Source organism: Pipistrellus hanaki (genome assembly GCF_964339955.1).
Source record: "Pipistrellus hanaki genome assembly, chromosome: 2".
NCBI classification, from domain to species: Eukaryota; Metazoa; Chordata; class Mammalia; order Chiroptera; family Vespertilionidae; genus Pipistrellus; species Pipistrellus hanaki.
The window spans coordinates 147,254,677-147,280,194 of NC_140504.1; the positions used below are offsets into that span (position 1 = coordinate 147,254,677).

General features: G+C 37.2%; 1 protein-coding gene across 1 annotated transcript in view; it reads left to right on the top strand.

The window, feature by feature from the left end:
• Positions 1–25,518, top strand: part of PIGK (phosphatidylinositol glycan anchor biosynthesis class K) — a 78,377-nt gene that overhangs the window by 42,199 nt on the left and 10,660 nt on the right. Inside the window, exon 10 of the mRNA XM_084872182.1 lies at positions 12,899–12,983. Coding sequence (XP_084728308.1) covers positions 12,899–12,983 — 85 coding nt within the window. The remainder of the gene's footprint in view (positions 1–12,898; positions 12,984–25,518) is intronic.

Consider the following 25,518-nt stretch of genomic DNA (forward strand, 5'->3'; position numbering starts at 1 on the left):
AATGAGTTTGCTCTGAATATGAGAAGTCCTATTTTTACCTTAGATAGGAGAACACAACTTGATTTTAATGGCTTTTGACATTTAGGCGTTGAAATTTCATTAGAAGGAAACAATTCTCAATAAAAGGATACCCTATAATATTCAGAATTAGGTGTAACATTTCAATTTTTCCAGATCAAGAACTATAAATGAGTTAGAGAAGTGGTTTGAAGTTAATAATAAAGAACGATCAATTGACTTCACTTTTGGAATTGTTGCTGACTGGATTTTTCTGAAAAACTCTTCTGTTATAAAATACCTAGACACTCCATAAGTTGCCGAAAAAAGCACTTTTAAATATATAGGTGAGCTACCAAGAAAATAGTTGTGTGGAGACATACAAATATATATATATAATAAAAGCCTAATATGCTAAGTGTTGACTGGCTGTTCAACCAATCAAAGTGTAACATGCTAATGATATGCTAAGGCTGCTCAACTTCTCGCTATGACATGCACTGACCACCCCGGGGCAGACAGTCAACTGGTTAACCAGTCACTATGATGTGCACTGACCACCAGGGGGTAGATGCTCCGACCAGTATGTTAGCTTGCTGCTGGGGTCCAGCCAATTGAGACTGAATGAGATGGGCCCGACATGCCCTGGAGCCCTCCCATAGTCTCTCCCTAGCTGGCCAATCTCCTGAAACCCTCCTCAGCCCCAAACCTGCACCAGTGGGGTCCCTTGACCTGGCCTGCGCCCTCTTACAATCCAGGACTCCTCAGGGGGTGTTGGAGAGCCAGTTTCGGCCTAATCCCACAGGCCAGGCTGAGGGACCCCACTGGTGCACGAATTTGTGCACCTGGCCTCTAGTCTTAAATAAAATTCAAATCTAGTAATGTATAAGTAAAAATACTTCACAAAATAAAATGACCAAGTAGAGTTATCTTAAATTGCAGGAATTATTTAGGATTAGAAAATAGGTCATTACATTAAATGAGAAATATTTTGTAATTGTTTTAGTAGATGCAGAGAAAGCAATTTGATTAAAATTTATCAATCATTAATGATTAAAAAAGCAACATGACTTAGCAAACTAGAAGTAAAAGGGAGATGCCTTGACTTAATAAAGGCCATGAATCTAAAGTCAGGTAGCAAACATTATGCTTTAGGGTGAATTTGTAGAAGCTTCTCAATTAAAGTCAGACAAGATAAGGATACATGCTGTATTTCCATTTATTCATCATTGCACAAGAAATCCCTACTAATGAATGAAGACAAGGGATAGAATAGGAGGTATAAGAATCAAGAATATGCAAACTTTCCCTGTGTTTGTTATAGACCATAAACCTAAGAATTTATCATTTAATAAATATTAAACTTAATGAGAGTAGAGAAATAGTAGGTCATGCTACCCTTTGCATAGCAAATAAAAGATAAAGTTTACTGCAACAAAATTAAAATATATATAGCCAGAAAAAAAGGGAAACAGTTAAAAGAGGACAATCTGGGTGAAATTATTTGCGATATGTATCTCAAAATATTTCTGTCCAGATTACATAAGTAACTCAGCACGTTGGTTAAACAACAGCAACACAATAGAAAAGTGACCAAAGGAATTATAGTTTGGGAAAAGCATAAACACTCATGTTCAGTGACCATATAAATCTGTTTCTCAAAGGGAACTAGAAATTGAATCAAGGAAATATAGTTTCTTATAGAAAATTAAGTGGTGATGATGTATGGAAATGGGAACTTGACATGTTTCTCATGGCAGTGTAAATTCACACAACCCCTTTGAATAGCATTTTGGTTATTTCTAGCAAAATTTAAAATGTGCATAAGTTATGACTTAGCAAGTGCACATCTAAATAATTACTCTAGCACAGGGGTTGGCAAACTTTCTGTAAAGGGCCATATGGTAAATAGGTTAGCCATTGTAAGTCATATCGTCTCCTTGCAGAAACTCTGTTGTACAGAAAAAGCAGTCATAGACAATACACTAACAAATGAATGGCTGTGTTCAATGCAAGTTTATTTATAAACACTAAAACTTGAATGTTATATGCATTATTTGGTATAAAATACTATTCTCATTAAAAAATATAAAAATATTCTTAGCTCACTGGGCATGTAAAAAACAGGTTACTGGCCAGATCTGGCCTTTATAGAACATCGCTTGTATATGTAAATGAAGTAGCCTGGAAGGATATTTATTGCATTATTTATAATAATAAATAAATGGAAGCATATGTCCATCAATATTGGAGTGTCTAAATAAAATGGAGGATTTTCATATACTCTATATAGCTACTAACAGTAGTGAACTATAATTGATAATCGTATTAACATGCTTAGATCTCAAAAATAACATTGAATGAGAAAAGTAAGTGGTTGAATTACCCATAGAATATAATTTACTAATGACATTATGGATATTCTAAATATTTTTTTCCTGCATAGAGATATGTATGTAAATGCAAAGTAAAATGACTAGAACAATACATATACAACTTTAGTTATAAATACCTAGTAGAGCGCCTAGCACAGAGTAAGGGCTCGATAATTTTGACAGTTTTTTTTCTGACCACTTGTTATTTTCTCCCACTGTTGTTATTTTAGAATTAGAGGCCTGGTGCATGAAATTTGTGCATGGGGTGGGGGGGAAGTTCCTCTTCAGCCCAGCCTGCACCCTCTCTAATCGGGGACCCCTTGGGGGATGTCTGACTGTTGGTCTAGACCAGCAGTCAGACATCCCTCTCACAGTCCTGGACCACTGGCTTCCCAATCGCTCACTTGCCTGCCTGCCTGGTGGCACTTAACTGCTCCCCCCCCCCCCCCCCCCGCCTAGTTACCCCTCACTGCCTCTCTTCGTGCCAGCTTGATCGCCCCTAACTGCTCCCTGCTGCTGGTCTAGTCGCCCCTAACTGCCCCACACTGCCAGCCAGGTCTCCCCCAACTGCCCTCTCCTTGCCAGCTGGTTGCCCCTAACTACCCCCTCCCCCCGCTGGCCTGGTCACCCCTGACTACTCCCTCTGCTGGCCTGGTTGCCCCTAACTGCCCCCCCCACCCCCTGCTGCCGCCAGCCTGATTGCCCCACACTGCCTCTGTGTGCCAGCCTGATCCCCCCTAACTGCTCCCCCCTGCCGACCTGGTCGCCTCTAACTGCCCCCCGCTGCCAGCCAGGTCACCACCAACTACTCTCTCCCTGCCAGCCTGGTCACCCCCAACTGCCCCTTCCCTGCCAGACTTGTTGCCCCTAACTATCTCCCCCCTGCTGCTGGCCTGATTGCCCCTCTTGCTTCCGCTGCTGGCCTAGTCAGTCACCCCTCACTGTCTCCTCTGCCAACCTAATCACTCCCAACTGTCTTCCTGCTGGCCTGGCTGCCCCCACCTGCCAGACTGGTTGCCCCCAACTCCCCCCTTCCCCCCCCCCCCCCACTGGCCTGATCATTGCTTACTGTCCCCACTTGCCAATCTGGTCACCCCTCATGTCTCCCCACCCCCACCGGCCTGGGCACCCCATGCAGCCTGCTTGTTCAGTCATTTAGTCGTCCCTCGGGCCAGCCCTGGGTGGCTGGGCAGCTGATATTTGAGGCTTGCCTGCACCTATGGCCGGCCTGGGCAGCTGGGGGGCTGCTGCCCAGGGCCGGCCATAGGTGCAGGCAAGCGTCAAATATCAGCCTCCAACTTTGTGAGGGCGTGATGATCAATTAGCATATTCCCTCTTTATTAGATAGGATTGTCTTTGCTTCTACAAAGATAATTCCATATATTATACCAGTTAGCTGGTATTGTGAACTTTTGTAAAGCCTGCCTACAGTTCTGCCAGTTAAGAGGCTACTTCTAAAGTTCCTCCAGGAGAACCAGAGCTTGTTTTCTGGAATTTTGTTGAAACTGTTTTTACTGAGTTGCTTGGGAGCTATTCTTTTTTTAACCAGTTTGTGCATTTTTATACCACACTGCAAGCTGACAGCAAATTAGATGCATTTCAACAACTGGGCTGTAAATTAATGTAACCTTAGGTCTCTTGGGACTTACGTTCTGTTGTCTGCGTCAAACTATGTCTTTCTCCTGGCTCATCGTCTTCCTTTTGTTTCTTCAAAGTTATCTTTTAATATCTTCTCTCACAGGTTTTTAATTGATAATTAGAAGAATGGTTATACTGTGAGTTTAGGAGGGAGATCTCATTTCAAGGAAGATGATGCGTTAGATTGTTGTCTCATTGCTATAAAACACATCTTCACAACAATAATTTTCAGTGACTTCTGGGACCTGTCTGGAATTGTAAGAGCATTTTGTTTGTCTCTATTGACCAATAAAATTGAATTCTCTTCTTCCTTAGAGTATCTTTAAACTTTCAAGAATGTCATAGGGTCCCAGGTTTGTCAAGATATCTTGTACAACAATATGTGTTGTCACTTACATGAATGCTTAGACATTTTTTTAAAAATGTCATGTACGAGTGGGGATTTTTCTATCCTGTCCCCCCCCACACACACACACACACACAAGATCAAATGAAATTAATTTGGTTTCTCTGTGTAGTTTTAAATAATTCTTTTGAGTTTTGTTGCTTGTGAGGTACTAACTTTGGCTAGCTTCCTGTGTTTGTTTTTGATACATTTAAACAATTTCTTGATGATTTTGGACTACCCTAAATTATGTGTCTTGACTTTATTGATCTTAATTTTTAGTTTGTAGTTGGCACAGCATAGTGTCTCTGTTTTTCTCTTCTTTTTTGGGGTGTGTATTTTAGTGTTTGAAAAGATGCTTTGGCCTTCTGCACACAGTAAGCTATGTCATTTTACACATAATGTAATATCACTGTTGTAAGGTAGAATAAAAAGTTCACCTGCTTCTGAATCAGAGATGTCCTGAGATATGGGCACAGTAAGTAATTTCATGAGTGCTTACATAGCACTGGAGGAAGATTTTTGAGGACATCAGGCATTTATAAAAGTAAAAGAACACAAAAGAGATGAGGGCTTGTAAATACTAACTTCTTAGGTTTCAGAATTTTGCCAGCAATATTTTACTTATGCAGAGGATTTTTGACAATATTTCTATTGCATTTTGACTTGAGGTAGTAGCATCACTATTTAAATTGAAAATCCTTTCATAGTATAAATAAATTTCATTTATTATTGTTTCATACAAAAACACAGCTAAAAGTAGCGAAGTACAAAAAAGGGTACTTAGCTTTTTCCATGCAGAAATTGGTTCCTTATTAAATGATTTAAGTATATCTTCTTAGTGAAGGATCTTTAAAAGAAACAATACAAAAAGTTTTTCCTTTTAAGAGGCACTGAAATTGTTAAATGAAAGCAATAATGAATGGCTTTAAGAAAGAAAACTACCATTTTGTGAGAGAAAATTCAGGTTACCCAAGGATGGCAGCCATATGTAAATTGAAATTGACATTTATAGCTTTCTTAGTTTATGAATTATACTATAAGCATTGGGTTACTTGATCAGAGACCTGGCTTGAGGACTTGAGAGATGGGGCTTAGAAAGTGTGGGCGACCTTAGGTGACAGTCTTGGGAAAGCACTCATTCTGAGAGAATGGAAGGTACCTTTCAGAGGCAGTGGTTTGTCCTTAGAGGCCCAGTGGAGAAGGGAAAGAGAGAAGCAGCCGAAGCTGAGTTAAAAGAAAGTAATATAAAGTGACCCCCCCTCCCCCCCCCAAAAAAAAGAAAGAAAAAAAGCGAATTGTTCCCACCACCATCACAAAAAATACCATTTATTAATGAAATTGTACTCTAGTATTATTCGATATCACAGAGGAGGATACTGTTCTTTGTTTGTTAATCCTCACCTGAGGATATTTTTTCCCCATTACTTTTTCAGAGAGAATGGAAGGGTGGCGGAGAAGATGAGAGAGGGAGAGAGAAATATCAGTGTGAGAGAGACACATTAATTGGTTTCCTCCTACACATGTCCCATACCTGCAACCCAGGTATGTGCCCTTGACTGGGAATTGAACCTGAGACCCTTTAATGCCTGGGCTGAAACTCTAACCACTGACCCCCGTTGTCTAGGGCAAGAAGGGTACTCTTGAACTGAGAAACCTAACGAGCCAACTTATTGCCCTTCTTTCCGCCATCATGAGATAAGTTGCTATTACTGGTCCTGGTAAAAAGTCACAAATAATCTTCAACAGAGAAAGAAGGAAGCATCTGGAGAGAGAGAGAGAGAGAGAGAGAGAGAGAGAGAGAGAGAGAGAGAGAGAGAGAGAGAGAGAGAGAGAGAGAGAGAGAGAGAGAGAGAGAGAGAGAGAGAGAGAGAGAAAACTCCATAAAATAGGAAAACAGGAATACAACATGAATAACCTAGCAATTGCATTATGAAATGACACCATAAATCAGACACTCCAATACTCACTATTGAAATGGATAAACAGGAAGATGTATGAAACAGGTGCTGACTGAACTCTAGAAAGAAATTGATGAAAAAAGACAAAAATCATTTTAGAAATGAAAACTAAATTACAAGGTACCTGAGGGATGATAGATATTACCAAAGTTCAGTAAAAGACATAAAGAATAGAAATGAAAGAGTCAAGAAAATGAAACTGAAATAAGAGAGATAAAAGGACCAGAGAGAAAGTGATAGAGAAAATTCAATATATTTATTTTGAGAACGAATTAGAAGAACAAATGAAAAATGAGCAAAAACATATTTCAAATTATAATGAAAAAACTTTTTAGAAATAGAAGGAAATCTGAATTTCCATTTTAAATGACTCCTATGTGTTTGGGAGAATTGTTCAAGGACAACTAACTTTTAGCTATATCCTATATCTTAGCATTAGGCCTTAATATAAAAGGGAAAAAAATATCATTTGAGTCTCCAAGACAAAAATGTAATAACTAATTTTAAAATGTAAAATAAATTTTAAAATGGAAATAATTAAAATGGAAAGAAAATTAGCTTGGCATCACACTTCTAGCAACAAATAAAGCAAGAAAATGATGGACAAACATTTTTAAGAAATTAAAAATGAGTAACAATTTATTGTGAAACATTGAATCAGTAAGAAACTCCCAAGTCTAGTGATAATCAAGATTATTTGTGAATTTTACTTAGTGTAATTAAAAAAAATGTCCTACAGTTCCCAAGAAAATTTTCACATTTATCTTTGGTTGATGCATACTTAGGTGTTTATGTCATATTTGCAATCACAAACAAAATATAGGAACATGTTCAGAATGTTTCATAACAGCTACTTGGCATTTAAAAAATGTGATTCAAATTGCCATATGTCCATTTAAAAAATATTTTATCTTGACAGAATTTTGTGAGTGAAAAGTATTTCATCTTATATATATTACTTTAGATTTTTGGAATAAACAACAAAGACTATCTTTTTCATACTTCTGTGTACTCTTAGAATTCGTCGATTATTTATTTATTTATTTATTTATTTATTTTTAATTTTTTTTAATCATTCTTTATTGTTCATATTATTACAAAGGTTCCTCATTTCTTCCCCCCTCCACCAGGTTCTCACCCCACCCTGCGCCCCCTCCCCATCCCCCATTGTCCTCATCCATAGGTGCAGTTTATGTTCAGTCTCTTCCTCCCTCCCTTTCCCCGATAGTAAATCCCTTTTCAGATAGTAAATCAGTTACTTAGCATTTTCTCATATCAATAATACCTCCACATGCCCAATGATTATTTATTTATTTATTTATTTTTAGCAGACATATATGGAAGCTGCTGGTGCCTTACCAGGAATCAAGGCACTGGCACCAAACTGTACTGGCTAGTCATTGTATTCTTCTCCATCTCAGCCACACAGTAAAAAGGAAACAAGCAAATATGTCACTTTCACTTAGAAATATCCTTCATGAGGGCCCTAGCCTGCTTGGCTCAGTGGATAGAGCATAGATCTGTGGACTGAAGGGTCACAGATTTGATCCTGGTCAAGGGCATATGCTTGGGTTTTTGGGCTCGATCCCCAGTAAGGGGTGTTCAGGAGGCAGCTGATTGATGATTCATTCTCATTATTGATGTTCTATCTTTCTCTCCCTCTCCTTTCCTCTCTGAAATCAATAAAAATATATTGGAAAAAAAAGAAATATCCTTTTTGAGGATGGAAAAAATTATAATTGGATTATTTATTGTAGCTTTTTATTATGCAGTTATAATAGTTATATGTGCTTGGTACAGACCCCGAATAGCCACAGCAATCCTGAGAAAGAAGAGTAAAGTAGGAGGTATCTCAATACCAGACTTCAAGCTGTATTACAAAGCCACTGTTCTCAAAACAGCCTGGTACTGGCACAAAAACAGACATATAGATCAATGGAATCAAATCGAGAACCCAGATATCAACCCAAATCACTATGCTCAATTAATATTTGACAAAGGAGGCACTAATATACAATGGAGTCAAGACAGTCTCTTCAATAAATGGTGTTGGGAAAATTGGACAGATACATGCAAAAGAATGAAACTAGATCACCAACTTACACCATACACAAAAATAAACTCAAAATGGATACAGGACTTAAACATCAGACGGGAAACCATAAAAATACTTGAAGCATCCACAGGCAACAAAATCTCAGACGTATGCCAAAAAAACTTCTTCACTGATACTACCCCTAGTGCAATGGAAGCTAAAGAGAAAATAAACAAATGGGACTACATCAAAGTAAAAAGCTTTTTTACAGCAAAAGAAACCATCAACAAAACAACAAGAAAGCCCACTGTGTGGGAGAACATATTTGCAAATGTTACCACTGATAAAGGTTTAATCTCCAACATCTACAAACAGCTTATACAACTAAATAAAAGGAAGATGAATGATCCAATTAAAAAATGGGCAATGGACCTAAATAGAATATTTTCAAAAGAAGACAGAAGGAAGGCCAAAAAGCACATGAAAACATGCTCAACAAATCAACAAACGACAAGTGCTGGCGAGGTTGCGGAGAAAAAGGAACCCTCGCGCACTGCTGGTGGGAATGTAGACTGGTGCAACCACTGTGGAGAACAGTGTGGAGTTTCCTCAAAAAACTGAAAATTGAACTCCCATTTGACCCAGTAATCCCACTTCTAGGAATATATCCCAAGAAACTTGAAACACCAATCAGAAAGGATATATGCACCCCTATGTTCATAGCAGCACAATCTACAATAGCCAGAATTTGGAAACAGCCTAAGTGTCCATCAGCAGATGATTGGATCCAAAAACTATGGTACATCTACACAATGGAATACTATGCTGCCATAAAAAAGAAGGATTTCTCATCATTTGCAGCATCCTGGATGGAATTGGAGAACATCATGCTGAGTGAAATAAGCCAATCAATGAAAGAGAAACACCACATGACCTCACTCATTTGTGGATAATAAAGAACATTATAAACTGGTGAACCATAAGATAGATATAGAGACAGTATATCAACAAGTAGACTGTCAAGTTACAGTGGGGACGGGAGGAAGATCTGGGGGAGATAATAGATCAACCGAAGGACTTGTATACATGCATATAAGTGCAACCAATGGACACAAAACTCTGGGGAGGGAGGGGATGTGTGGGAGGGAGGGAGGGGGTAAAAAAAAAAATCAATAAAATATATTAAAAAAAAAAAAAATATTGAAACTCTAACCATCTATACTAATAAAAAAGTAATATGGTAATTAGACCAGGGGACCTTCCAGACATCCTTCTGGACAAAGCCATGGTGGCAGGGCCGAGGCAGAGGTAGTTAGGAGTGATCAGGCCAGGAGGGGAGGACAATTGGGGGTGATCAGGTTAGCAGGGGTGGGGGTGGCAGTTGGGTGTAAGCAGGCTGGCGGGGGGGGGGGGCAGTTGGGGGCAATCAGGCCAGCAGAGGGGGGCCAGATGGGGGCAGTCAGGTCAGCCGTGGTGCAGTTGGGGCAAGCAGGCCAGCGGGGTTTGGAGCAGTTGGGGGCAATCAGGCTGGCAGAGAGAGTGGTTAGGGGAGGTCAGGTAGGCAGGCTGGTGAGTGGTTAGGAACCAGTGGTCCCAGATTGTGAGAGGAATGTCCGGCAGCCAGTTTAGGAATTGGGCCTAAACCAGCAGTTGGACATCCCCTGAGGAGTCCCCATGCATGAATTTCGTGCACTGGGCCACTAGCCTAACACACACACACACACACACACACACACACACACACACATATATATATATATATATATATATATATATATATATATATAATATACTGTCTGACCATTCAATTGGTTGCTATGATGCGCTCTGACCACCAAGGGGCAGATGCTTAATGCAGGAGCTGCTGTGTCACGCACAGAGTAATGGCACCATGGACCTGGCACCCACAAAGTTACACTTGGCTTCCCCCAAGTGGGACACAGACTCTGCCACCACCCCAGAGTGATAGCCCACCAAATCACAGCCAATGCTGCCAAGACCCCATGGTGCAAAATGCAGCCCACAGCCCAGCCCAGCCCAGAAATGGTCGCTTTGGGCACCATGTAATAACATCATGTAGTAATGACTGGCTTTCTCTCCCTAGTAAAGTCTAGCCTCCTTGGAGTTTCTTCAGCTCAGGAATACTACTTGCTTTATAGCTAGGTGGAAACATTTCACATGTTAACAAAATGTCTGTGAAGCCTTTTTCCATGTCTCATCTCATTTGATTCTTGCTGTGACCATGGCTAGGCTTCAGGATCTAAAGGAGGGGCCGATGCACAAATGAAAATACTATACAAGAAATATGAATTTATAAGGCATTTCTTGGATACACACCAAAACTGGGTCCTGCCCTCTAGCAGTGTATACAGGCATATCAAAGGTGAAGCTTGGTAAACAGTAAAAGGATTATTAGGTTATGGAATTGCCTTGTGCCATCACTATCTCAACACTAGATAAGCCCTGCTAATGCCCAAGGTCCATTGACCTTCCGTGTTCCTTGGTGCACAGACAGTATTGGCAAGCAGTGGCTTTCCGAAGATCCTCATAGAAGTCCTGGAGTAGGTAGATAGGAGAGTCGGTGGAATACTATTTTCTTTTCATTAGCCAGAAAACGGAGATTTAGAAAGCCTAGAAACTTGACCTGACTAAAAAGAAGTAAGTAATGGTGGACCTTGAAAATGACTTCAGGTTTTCTCACTGTGCAGAATATAGTCAAACACTACTGCAGTTAAATATTTTAACCTTAGTTCTCCCTGTGTGATCTACAATAATAATTTGCTTTGTGTTGATATTTGCTGTGTTGCTGACAGCTACCTGAAAGAGAAATTGGGGTGCTTCACTGGGCTGGAAAAAGTTTAGCTAAATCAGAAAGCAGGTCTAATTAAGCAAGTTTATTCTATATCTATAAAAAGCTAAGTTGACTTGCACATGTGTGATACATATGAAGCTCTCACTGGTGGCAATCACACGCATGTGTTTGGATCTGCCATTGTCGATCGTGAATTTGTTTGGCACTTCTATTATAAAGGGTGAATAGTGATATTAAAATATTTCTTCGAATTAATTTTCTCTCAGTGTGCACAAATTTGTGCACAGGGCCACTAGTTAAATAATAACTCCCTATTCTCCCCTCCTTTGCTCCTGGCAGACATTATTCTTTCTGTTTCTATAAAACATTGTTTTGAGATTAAGTTTTTTGTCATTAGTGAGACTCTTCAAAGTTCCACTAAATTAATTATTTTTATGCTAATTGTGCCACATATACTCAGATTATTTACATAGTTAAGAACTTTAAATTCTGAAACTGTATCCAAAATTTTGTCCTTATTTGTCTTTTTTAATTTTATTTTTTAATTATAGTTTACATTCAACATAATTATATGTTAGTTTCAGATGTACAGCATAGGGGTTCTTGAGAGATATTCCAGATTTCTCATTAACTGTAGAGATTTGGACCACTCTTGTTTGATTATTTTTCAAAATAATTCAAGGTTTCAATTTTTAAGTTGATAAGTTGATGTGTAATTTGTAAAGAAGAAAAAGGTAAAAGGAACTTTAAATATGTTGAAGTCTTATTGTTTTGAAATATGTTTATTTGCTATTTTGAAAAAGGTCAATGATTATTTTAAAATATCTTTCTATTTCTTTTCCAATTCTCTTCATTTGGGGAGATTTGGTTTTTGTTTCTCTTCTCCACTTTACTATTTTATACTGCATATATATTATGTCAACTTTACATCTTATCATAAATGTAGATATGAAATAAAAGATTTCCATACAAAATAACCTGTCATGGAGTTTTTATTTTATTTTATTTTATTTTATTTTATTTTATTTTATTTTATTTTATTTTATTTTATTCCTATTTTCCTTCAGCACATATTTGTTGATTATCATTTAGTAAACATTGGATTTACCACAAAGAAGAATAAGACATGGTTTTTGTCTTTAAAGAGGTAAAAAATTATACATAGATGGGTCTAAATAAATTATTATGTTTGAAAGAAGGGTAAATAAAGAACAAATTGGTCTTGGTCCAAACGAGAAATGGTGGAGAAAATCAGAGTCCAGGAACTGCAAGACCCATTGGTGAGCGGCCAGCTGTGGTTAGATATGGATGAAAAAGCAGAATTGTACAGACAGAAGGAGTTGCTAGTGATGAGGCTTGAGCATGATTGAAACATGGCTTTTGAAGGCCTTTACTATGATAACAAGCACACCCTACAAACAGAGAGTTCTTAGACATTTTTAAGTCTTAGAGTGAAAGACAGTATCTGAGACTATTAGGTGATGTTAGCTACTCTTATTACATAGTAATTAAATGCAATGTGAATGCATTTATAGTTGTATAATTTAAAAATTCCCATTAGGTGGTTTTTCCTAGATTTTTGAGAAACACTATTTCAAAAATATTAACTGTGTATTCTAATATATTTTATATTTGACATATTTAAAAGTAGTATTTACCTCCACTTTGTGTCTTTTAATTTCTTTTTTCCCCCAGAGATAAGGAAGACTGGATGGATGAGGAACTAATAGAACCCCTGAAATATGCTGAACAACTTCCTGTAGCTCAGATAATACACCAGGTTTGCTTCCACTTTATTCTTTTTAAAGAAACAACTTTTTTAATCTCTGAAAAGTAATTACTTTTGTTAGGTTTTTCAGAATCAGTGTGCTATTGCTGAAGGCATTCCAGGCCGTCTATCCCTGTTTAGACTCTTGGGAGTCTTTTTCAAAGCACAACATTAAATGTCTGCTTGCTGTGTAACAGTAGAATTCTTACTTATATAAAATACAAGGTAAAAATCAGGATTATCTTTGTGCATTACTTAACAATAAGACATAATTTCAGTAAACTTTCATTTGAACCATTGTATATAGTACTTATTACTTACTGACAAGGGAAAAGAGTTGAAAAAAATATAATTTGGTGTAATTTTTTTGACTAGCTAAAATGAGAAAACAGTATTTCTCTACTTTTTCTATACCACCCCATTATCAACTCTTGGGAAGTGTAATTTTAGATGTCATGTGGGCAGTTTTTTCATTTCTAATTATAATGACTCTCATCTCTTCTACATAGCTGTAATTTTAGAAAAGGCAGTGTGATAAGTATTTAAACTTACATTTTGTATTGTGATTTTGACAGCATTTAAAGTCTGCCTTGCTGGGCTAGAATATAACAATTTGAAACAATCTGGTGACAAGAGTTATGGCCTTTGACTTATCAGAATTTTCAGAATCTATAGGTAATAGAAAATATTAAAAGCCCTTGGAGGTCAGAAATTTTTAGAATTTTAATGAATATTATTATTATAAGTCTTTTTATATGTCTTTGTTAAACGTAAGAGTTTTTATTTAGCTGATATAAGTTGATTAGAAGATGTGCCAATTTGAACTTATTAAAAGAAACAGACTTTTACTTTAAAATGTTGGCTATAGAGATCTTTGCATTGACATTAAAATTTAATATTAAAATTCTGTGAGACATTATAAAAAATGGTCAGAAATTTGCCCCTTTGGGGAAGCATACCTGTACTTGGTAATCAGGTCCTGTTTATATGTCAGGAATTCCCTAGAGTTGTCAGAGCCTAAGTGACCTAACAGCCTGCAAATGTCACATTTAAAATTCTGTCTTCATGCCTGACTCGCAGCATAAATGAATTAAAGAGCAGAGCAGGAGCAAGTCAATATGTTCTTAACTGTAAGAGTGAGCAATGAAACAGATTGTGGTTTGCTCAGAATACGTAAATAGATGCTGCCTAGATCAGTTCACCTACAATAAAATCTGAAACAGGAAGCAAGAATTAACCTTTAAGATGGTTGATAAATGAAATGTCAGTCATATTTTTATAGCAGGGAAGATCCAATAAACTATGGTTTATGTAACAACTGCACTTTGCTGTTATAGACTGTATGTTCAAAGATGAAAATTCTTGACCCTGATGAGAACTTATATCATATTTTTGCAGTATAAAAAGCAGTATTAATTTAAGCACTGAATTATGAACATAATAGTTATAATTCTATAGTGCTTGAATTAATAAAATATTCTGATTTTTATGAAATTTGCATGATAGGGATTCATTTTCTTTTATTTTTATTGAATAAAATTACTTCTGTTCTCAAGGAGTAATCAGGAAAGGTCATTGTTAAACCAGACTCTTATCTATTCCTCTTGCTACTTTCCTTTACAGTCAGTACTACAACTTTGGGACTGTTACCATTGTCTATTGTTAAGAAACATGAATTATGTTGCTGAAAATTCGCTTATAAGTGGATTATTTGACAGCAACTTTCCCCCCTAAATGCATGTGATATAAGGTTCAGCCAACCCCACAAAAGCTTTTTAATCTGTAACATATGTAAATTATAGTATATTATAGCATATATCTAACCTCCACTTGAAACTATTTTTATACTACAGTAACTATTTTCCTCTAATCTTGTCACATGATTTATCTATTTATATTTTGAAGCACATGTGTCATTTCTATTTGAAGTAATGTTATTTATTCACATTTTCTATCTCCTACTTGACTGTAATTCTGGACATTCTTGATATTCCTTTCAGCATCTTGCCTTGTACCATGTATGCGTGCATCTGAATGGATTGATAGGTATTTTTAATGGTATCCTGAGAGTCAGGAGCACTTCTTTTCTCTACTACCCAGGAGCCAGAATCAGGGCCTTTCATTAGTAGCAGTTTAGAAGCTGCTAGAAAAGAGGAGCAGGAGTGAAGGCTGTAATGTGAGGTTCTTATAAGTGTATTTCTAACATCACATGAGCTCACTCATCTAGGGGAAATGATGAACAACATAGACTGATGAACAAGAACAGCATCGATCAGACTGTTCAACCTCAGAAGGAAGGAAGGGGAGGGTGGAGATAGGGGAGAGAGATCAACCAAAGGACTTGTGTGCATGCATATGAGCCTAATATATATGAGTCACGGACAGCAGAGGGTTGGGGTATGGGATGGGAATTGGGGGGATGAGGACAAATATGTGATACCTTAATCAATAAAGTAATAAAAAAAAGAAATAGGGGAGAAATGGGTCTTAGTCACGAGTAAATATCTTGTGTAGGTTACTCAGATTGCATTTTATTAGTAGGAGTTAGACAAGATCCTTCTTATTGCTATTTTATATTGCCTAACTATTTTTTAGGGGTCCTAGCAAATAAGATTGTACATCTAGGAAACCCATGAGAATCAAGTTATAAACAATAGAATTAATCAGGTAGCCAGATACAAGATAATAAAACTAATAGCTTCTCTTTTTTTGCAATAAACACACAGAATGAAAATGGGAAACATTTTCTTTCACAACAATGAAAAGAACAATAAAATACTTAGGAGTAAATTTGATAAGTTAATCAAAGGACATATGTAATAATCATGGGAACATAATATGTTTCATAAACAGAAAGGTATACTAAATTATTTGATGATATGGGGAACTTAATACAAAAGTATAAATTTTCCCAAATTATTGATTGTAGTTAGAAGGAAACAAGTTGTGTGTGTGTGTGTGTGTGTGTGTCTGTCTGTCTGTTTAATGTTAGGAAAAAATGACTGACTTCTAAATGGATACAGACTTTCTATTTTTTTTTGAGTGATAAAAATGTTCTAAACCTAGATAATGATTAACATTGCATAGCTTGGTGAATATGCTAAAACCTTTGAGTTGTACACTTAAAGGGTGAACTTAAGGTATGTGAATTATATTTCAATAAAGGTATTTTAAAGTTAAAAATCATCCATTTCTGGCACAGATGCTAGGAATAAGATTCTTGTATACCTGGGAAGATATCTAGATTATTTTTACATTCTTAGAAGCCATCTTGCAACATATTTTTCAATATTATATATATATATATGTGTGTGTGTGTGTGTGTGTGTGTGTGTATTCTTCCATATATATATATTCTTCAATACAGTGATTCCATTCATGAGTATCTAGCATGTACCACTAACATATAAATAAAAGAACTAATATATAAGAATTGTAATGCAATGATATTCATATCAGCCTTACTTGTGACCACAACAAATTGGAAACAATGTGAATGTCCCTAAGTGATACAGATCACTTAGCTAACCTAGAAACCCCAGTATGTGTGTGGATTATATCAGTGATAAAGATCACATTACAGATCAGTGAGAAATTAAGGAATATTCATTAAATGATGTTAGAACAATTGATTGAGTATTTTGGAATAAAAGATTAAGTTCTTGCTTTATAACACATAAAAAATGTCTAAGTGGATTGTAGATCAATACAAAATATGGAAAATACCAAAAGAATTAGAAAAGTATATTGATAAATATATGTGTATAAGGACATTCTAACCATGAAAATAATAACAGAAACTACAAAGGAAAATGGATATATTTGACTTTGTAAAAAATGTAAAGCTTCTATGCATCAAAATAAAAAGGCAAATGTGAAAGTGGAATACTGGTTTTCTCACAATATCATTTCAGAGTATGATAAGGAGAAAACCTAACACCCTAATGGGAAGGATCAAAGAACTTACATATGCCTTAAAAGTTAAAATAAATATGTCTAATAAACTGTTAAAAACATGTTAATATTCATTAATAAGCTAAGAATTGTTTATTTTAATCATAAAGTACCATCTGAAAAAATCTCTTTGATTAGCAAAGATATGAAAAATGATAATACTCAGAAATGACAAAATGCACATTCTATTAGAGAGGAGTGTAAATTATACAAATTTCTTTAATTTGGAATATGGAAATTTGTAACAAAGTATAAAAAGATATAAATAAGTATGAAAATATATTAACATGGCTAAATGAATACACACGTGTATTCTCCTTCCTGAAAATCCCCAATAAAATGACCATGAAGACATAAAAATACATAAACCCCAAAAGACAAAGAAAATGGAAGAGGAGAGAATAGCAGATGAGAAGTAACAAAAATTAGAAGAAAAATAGTTGAACAAATGGTAACCAACTTAGAATGAAAGAGCTGAACCCTAACTTCCATCATGGGGGAGACCTGTAAGAATGAGCCAATTTTTACTGCAGAATCCTGGAGAAGCAGGCACTAGGTATCTCAGGCAGACACTAATCCTCCCTAGAAATATTAGCCTAATAGAAAATAGTGCACATTTTGACATTTATATAACCCCAGTTTAATAGCCATGTCTCAGTCTGTTTGCCCCACTAGAAGCCCAGTAATTGACAAGTGCTGCTAATAATACATAAAAATCTTCTGACCAGTGTTTTAATTTTCTTTTAACTATGAAAATAGAACCAAGAATCATCAGACTTTTAGGGAATATCTTCATTATGAAAGACAAAGATCAAAATAAGCAAATGAAAATTAGCAAATTAGCAAATACAGATAATGCCAGTCACTGAAGAAGTCATCATCATCATCATCACCACCATTGCCACCACCACTTATGAAAGAGATGAGAAGATATTTTATTTATGAAACAGGATACTATATAAAAAAAGAATATTCAGAAAACAAGGAATGGCTCTTAGAAATTAAGAAAGTAGAATAAATTTCAAATTTCAGAAATTAAGAAAGTAGAATAAAAATTTCAATAAATATCTTCTTTTCAGAAGATAAAGTTGAGGAAATATCTCAAAAGGTGGGACAAAAAGATAAAGAGAAGGAAAATTAGAGGAATACCTGTTGTTAGAGCCTCTTGTAATTATAAAGTCATATCTTATGACAGAGTCATTGACAGGTATTTATTCTGGATTATCTTGTCGAAGATGTTTGTACACTGAACAGTCTTAGAATCTGGAAATAGTGACTCCCCCAGGAACAAAAGGCACATTTGCTTACTGTGTAGTATAATCTATAATAAAAAAGTGTAATATACTAATTAGACTGAACAGATGAACAACTTCCTGGATGTTATTCTAGACATCCTGCTGGATGAAGCTGCTGTGGCAGGGGCCAAGGCAGAGGTGGTTAGGGACAGTCAGGCAGGGTGAGCAGTTAGGGGTGATCAGGCAGGCAGGCAGAGTGGTTAGGGGTGATCAGGCAGGCAGGCAGGTGAGCAGTTAGGGGTGATGAGGCAGGCAGGCAGAGGGGTAAAGGGTAATCAGACAGGTAGGTGAGTGGTTAGGAGCCAGTGGTCCTGGATTGTGAGAGTGATGTCCCAGATTTCCAGAGGGTGCAGACTGGGCTGAGTGATTCCTCTCCCCTCACCCCCTCCCCAATACATGAATTTCATGCAATGGGCCTCTAGTAAAGATAATGTCTTCCTCCAGGGCAAAGATTAGATAGATTTTTTTGTGGCCTCTTATAAAATATTTAGTATTTCCTAATCTGGGGATTCTTGTCTGTTACAAAAACTTATTGTATGCATAGCTTCCACCTAATCCTGCCACTACATTGTCCCCATGGGACTTGGAGGGCAAGGAGAACTAGCAGATGTGAAGCTCAGGCTGCCATGTGTAGTACATACAGTTCTTTGTCTGTAAACCAGGAGTCTCATGTGTTCTGCCTTTACTGATGAAACTTCCAGGACAACTTGTTAATTTGGAAGCAAGATAGTATTTCAGATCCTTCACAGTTTTAGATAATAATTGATGAAATTCAGCATTTGACTAACAAAAATACTGGAAAAAGAGGACAGAAAAAAAATGAAGGGAGGCTATCCTATCTAATAAAAGAGTAATATGCAAATTAATCATCACTGTGCTACATCCACAAGCCATGCCCACCAGCCATGCTCACCAGCCAATCAGAGTAAGAATGCAAATTAATCCCAACAAAGATGACTGCAGCCACAGAGAGCAGGAAGGAGGCTTGGGTTTCCCTGGCAATGGAGGAAGCCAAGTTTTCCACACACCCTGGTGGGGCCAGGCCTCCACTCAAGGCTACAAAGTTTCAATTATAGAAGGTAAATAAATTCCAACAGAAATGGCGTCAGCCACCGAGCTGGAAGAGCAGGAGGCTAGGGTTGCCCCGGGCAATGGAGGAAGCCAAGCTTCTGCAGCCCTGGCTGGCTCAGGCCTTCACTCCAGGCTACAAAGTTTCAATTATAGAAGATACATAAAGATGGCTGCCCCAGGTGGACACAAGATGGCTGCCACAAGATGGCCTCAGGGGAGAGCAGTTGGGAGGGACCAGACCTGCAAGGGAGGGCAGTTGTGTGTGATCAGGCCAACAGGGGAGGGCAGCTGGGAGAAACTAGCCCAGTAGAGGAGGGAAAAGGCCTGCAGAAAGGACAGTTGGGGATGACCAGGCATGCAGGACAGGTCAGTTAGGGGCAAACAGGCTGGCAGGGGAGAAATTAGGCATCAATCAGGCTGGCAGAAGAGTGGTTAGGGAGTGATCAGGTTGACAGGCAGAAGTGGTTAGGGGCAATCAGGAAAGCAGGCAGGCGAGCAGTTGGGAGCTAGCAGTCCTGGATTGTGAGAGGGATGTCCAACTGCCCGTTTAGGATACTGGTAGGATCAGGCCTAAACGGGCTGTCAGACATCCCTTGAGGGGTCCCATATTGGAGAGGGTGCAGACTGGGCTGAGGGGCACAAACCCTTTTGCATGAATTCCATGCACTGGGCCTCTAGTTAAACTATCAATATAAAGCACTGCACAGCAAAATAAACCATTAACAAAACAAAAAGGCCACTAACCAAATGAGAAGATACTTGCAAATACCTCTGATTAGGGACCAATGCAAATTGACTATCACTTCTCAACAGCAGTATTTAAAACAAGAAAGCAGTGGAGTGATGACTACTTATAATTAATTAAATTAATTTCTAATTTAAGATTTTATTAATTGCTAAATTATCCTTCAGATATCATGATGCAAGAAATATTGAGTTCTCAGTAAATAGTTTTTCCCATTCATCCTTTCTCAAGAAATTTCTGGACTATGATTTTTTGAATAAAAGAAACCTGAAATCATATTATCCAGGACGCAAGAGATTGATTCATCAAGGTGAGATGGTAGTAAAATTCCCAGGTTGATGGAGAAGAGAAGTCTAAGTAATCACTGTGTAGAAACTTAAAGAGTACATAATATTTCAATAAATATAGAAAAAAAAAAAACAACTATAAACCTATGTATGCTCTAAACAACTTCAACTTACTGAAGTGTTATCCTATATAATAAAAGGCTAATATGCAAATTGTCCCCATGGGTGAGAGTTCGACCGACCAGGAGTTAGACATGCACGGACCACGAGGAGGTTGTGTGGGACATGGCAGCACAGCTGGTAGCAGTGGAGCTGCTATCCGCCCTGTTGGGCCCCGATGAGAATGGGACCATGCCGGATAGTTGGACCAGGTGAGTGGGCAGCACCAGGCTAAGGCAGGTGCGAGCAGAGGCCCCACAGATTGGCCCTGATCACCAGCCAGCCCTAGGGACCCTACCCTTGCACAAATTTCCTGCACCAGGCCTCTAGTATATAAATAACTACCCTGTGCCTTGACAGATGTTTATTATCCACTTTTTTTCACTGTTTTTATCCATATCCCAGGCTTTCTCTTAATATTCTTCTATTTTAATCACATGGTTTCTTGCAATCTTTTAATATTTTATATGATTAGTAGATGACAACATCCTTTTCTTTTTTTAAAATATATTTTATTGATTTTTTACAGAGAGGAAGAGAGAGGGATAGAGAATTAGAAACATCGATGAGAGAGAAACATCAATCAGCTGCCTCTTGCACACCCCCTAGTGGGGGTGTGCCCACAACCAAGGTACATGCCCTTGACCAGAATCGAACCTGGGACCTTTCAGTCCACAGGCTGACGCTCTATCCACTGAGCCAAACCGGTTTCGTCAACATTTTTTTCTTAATGCACTGGTTTTGGCAACATTTTTTTCTTAATACAATAATGTGTATTGGGTTGACCCAGTGTAAACTTACTATTCTCTTTCATTCAGACCAGCTGCTCAAAAAACACTGTTAGTGTTATGTATCCATTAAAGATTTAGTTGACTGGAGAGAAATACTGAAGAGTGTCCTGTCAGATGCTAGCTTCAATCACAGAAGGTTATCTTGCAAAGTGTAGTTTCATGTATGCTTTGTTATACCTTATTAGTCCCAGAGATAATTTTTTTTCTAGTAAATCTGGTCCATATAGTTTCCTGGTATGTCCATTATTTTCTTGGGGGGTATTCTTGGCATTTGAGTGAAGCAGTTCTGTTACTGTGCAAGACTGGTCAGTGTATTATAGGAGGTTTGGCATCTCTGGTCCTCCCAAACACTGGCTGCCATTGGCAGTCCTTAGTCATTGTGGCACCACATAATACCTTACCTTTTTTGAACTCCTCCCGCCCATAGAGGGCAGTATTGCCTCACACTGAGAACCACTGAAGGTGACTGTTTGTAGTATGTGTCCACAGAGCCTTTGTTTGTATAGTCCAGTCTCTTAATATTATAATTGTGACATTTAAAAATAAGTATACACACGTTTCTTGACTTACAGTGGTATTAGGTCCCAATAAACCCATCGTAAGTTGAAAATATTGTTAAATCTAAATGCATTTAATGGAATCCAAACTATAAATAAGTAAAATTATATTTACAGTATACAGTAAACTACCAGACATCATAGCCTAGCCTCACCTACCATAAACATGCTAAGAACACTTACATTAGTCTACATTTAGGCCAAATCATCTTGCTACTGCTGCCCAGCAGCATGAGAGAGTATTGTACCACATATTGCTAGCCTGGGAAAAGATCAACTTTAAAAATTTGAAGTATCATTTCTATTGAGAGTATCATTTCTATTTAACAAAGAATCTTTCCAAAAATCGGGACTTTTTAAAAACGCTGCAGGACAAATTGTTAAAAATTGGGACTGTCCCGCCAAAAGTGGGACGTCTAGTCACCTTATTATAAACTATCCTAGTCAGGACCCTTTATAACAGATACTCTTTTTAAAAAAAAAAAAAATATATATATATATATATATATATATATATATATATATATATATATATATATATTATTGATTTTTTACCGAGAGGAAGGGAGAGAGATAGAGAGCTAGAAACGTTGATGAGAGAGAAACATCGACCAGCTGCCTCTTGCACACCCCCTACCAGGGATGTGCCCGCAACCACTGTACATCCCCTTGACCGGAATCGAACCTGGGACCTTTCAGTCCGCAGACTGACGCTCTATCGCTGAGCCAAACTGGTTTCGGCTATGACAGATACTCTTCTCATTTCTCTACATTCTGAGATGTTTTAGACTCTGCATTTCCAGCTGTTCACATGGATTTCCACCATTTTTGGTTCTGTCCTTTTTCATGATAACTCTTTATATTGTTTTACTGTTGTAATTTTAGATTTTTAATGTTTTTCTATTCCAGTAAGACATACCTTTGTATGGCTAAAAGTTGACTGAAATGTCTGTCAAGTGGAAAATCTCTGACACCATTTTAAAAATGTGCCTATTGAATTATCGATACCTGGAAACTCATCCAAAGGTTGCTGAATCCTTTTGATGGGTTTCCGGGTATTGATAATATCACTCCCCTGTCTAGGGTTTGAGATTGCTTTAAACTGTTAAAGCTTTCCCTAATTATAGTATCTTTAAAGCTGAAGTCTAGTGAAAAATAATATTACTGTTCACTTATTTTCATTCAAATTATAAGGCAGATAATTAAAATTAAACTACCATGTGCTATTCTTTTAATGCCAATTGGGATATTGTTTTAAATTGATATAGATTAATCTTAGCTATCATTTTATAACTTCTGACGGCCACTTCAAAAATGTCACTTTCGAAGAAATAAATGAAACTGTGAGGCTGTTTGAAAATACTGATCAATATTTCAATACTATTTCATCAGCTTTATGTAAGTGTGAAAAATGTTGTCCACCTATAAATTTGTCATCAGAGTTTCTGATAGATTAAATTTCTCTTTCAGAAATGAAAGGTGTGAGCCTTACTAGTCATTAGGTATTCTAAAATAAAAACAGATACCAGTTTTCACCGAATGTCTAAACATTTAAAAGGTGAAAGGAGCTGATGTTTGTGAGGATGTAGTGAGATGGACATGCTCATAAATTGCTGATGGGAATATAAGTTAATTCAGTCTTTCTTAAAAGTTGTTTGTTTGTGTGAATTTATAAATAATAATAGTAATTGCACCTCTAGGATTTTATTCAGAAGAAGGGACTCAATTATGACAGAAAGATTTATGTTTAAAACCATTATGTTCATTGCAGCGTTTCTTAGGAAGCAGCATAATGTAATGCATACAGTGTACTGGGATGGAATCCAAAATCACCATTTAGTGACTGCTTGGTTTGGGGCAAGTCTCTTAGTCTTTCTTTTGCAAGTCATACAGTGGAACTATGATGATGGTAACAGTAACAATAATAACAACAATGAAGAGAGTGACAGCTTCATCTGGGTTAAATGCTGTGGATATATCTAGTTAGGTTCTTCAGTTTTCCATAGCAGCTGTTCCAAATATTTGTTGCACTTCTGTCCTCTTTAAAGCTCAGCTTAAGACTCCTAAGTCTGGAGAACAATTGAGGTCATTAGGCAAAAACACCTGTAATACACTTTCAATGTACCTTTAAACTTATTTGTATCTTTATGAGTCTTTATATTTTCTGTCCACATCAAAGAAAGAAGTGTGTGAATTGTATTAGCTATAACCTTGCTTGCATAGTCAGGAACTTTGTTCCGTCAGTTATACTTCTCTCTCTCTCGTCTTTATACTCTCCACTGCTGAAAAAAAGTCTTCCTCAATCCTGCTTTCCCTTCTAGCTTCACTCTTTCCCTTTTCTCTCTTACTGATGTTTTAAAAATAGACTAGCTCAGTACCAGAAAAACAACCCAATTAAGTGAGCAAAGGATATCGTAGGTATTTCTCCAAAGAAGACATACAGATGGCCAATACGCACATGATAAGAAACTCAGCTTTACTAATCAATAGGGAAATGCAAATCAGAATCGCAATGAGACACCTCTTTACATCCATTAGGATGGCTGTTACCAAAACAATAAAAACAGAAAACAGTAAGTGCTGCTGAGGTTGTGAAGAAATTGGAACCCTTTGCAGTGGAAATGTAGAATGGTATAGTCACAGTGGAAAACTATGGTGTTTCCTCCAAAAATTAAAACAATTACTATATGATCCAGCACTTTTACTTCTGAGTACATACCCAAAAGAATTATAAGCAGGGGTTTAAAAAGATATTTGTATCCCAATGCTTACAGCAGCATTATTTACAGTATATCAGTGATTAAATGGATAAACAGTGTGGTATATACAGTCAGTATATTTTTCAGCCTTAAAAAGAAGGGATATGCTGACATGTGCTTGAATTTTAAGATGTGCTAAGTCAAGTAAGGCAAATACAAAAGTACAAATATTATATGATTCCACTTAAATTAGTCAGATTCATAGACACAGCAAATAGAATATAATGATTATCAGGAGCTGAGGGAGGAGAGACTGGGGAGTTTTTGTCTAATGGGTATAGTTGCAGTTTGGCGTGATGACAACATTCTGGAGATGGATGGTGGTGATGGTTGCACAACAGTATGAATGTACTTAAAGGCATTGAACTGTGCACTTAAAATGATCAATATGGTAAATTTTATGTTATGTATATTTTACCACAATAAAAAGAGTAAACTAGCTTTATTCATTTTACTGCCTTTTTCCTCCCCTCAGTCTACTTTATTATAGTCTGTATCCAGCAACTGCTCTGTAACTGTTCTTACAAAGTTTACTAAAATTTCCCAATTTTCATATCATCCAAATCTTTGACTTCTTTGTGGTATTGAACTCCATTAATCTCTCTAAAAACTCATTCCGTGTTTTTTTTTTCTTTCTTTTCTCTTTTTTTTGTTTTTGTTTGTTCTTGGACCACCACCATATACTGGTTTTATACCCATATCTCTGATTTCTCCCTTTGAAAAACCTTTGCTGATCTCCTCCTAGACCCATCTTTATGATCTGTCTCTTATACAAATTCTTACTGAACATTCACTTCCTACTGTTATATCTACCATAACTAGAGGCCCAATGCATGAAATTCGTGCCCAGGGGGATGTTCCTCAGCCTGGCCTGCACTCTCTCTCCAATCAGGGACCCCTTGGGGGATGTCCGACTGCCACTAAAGCAG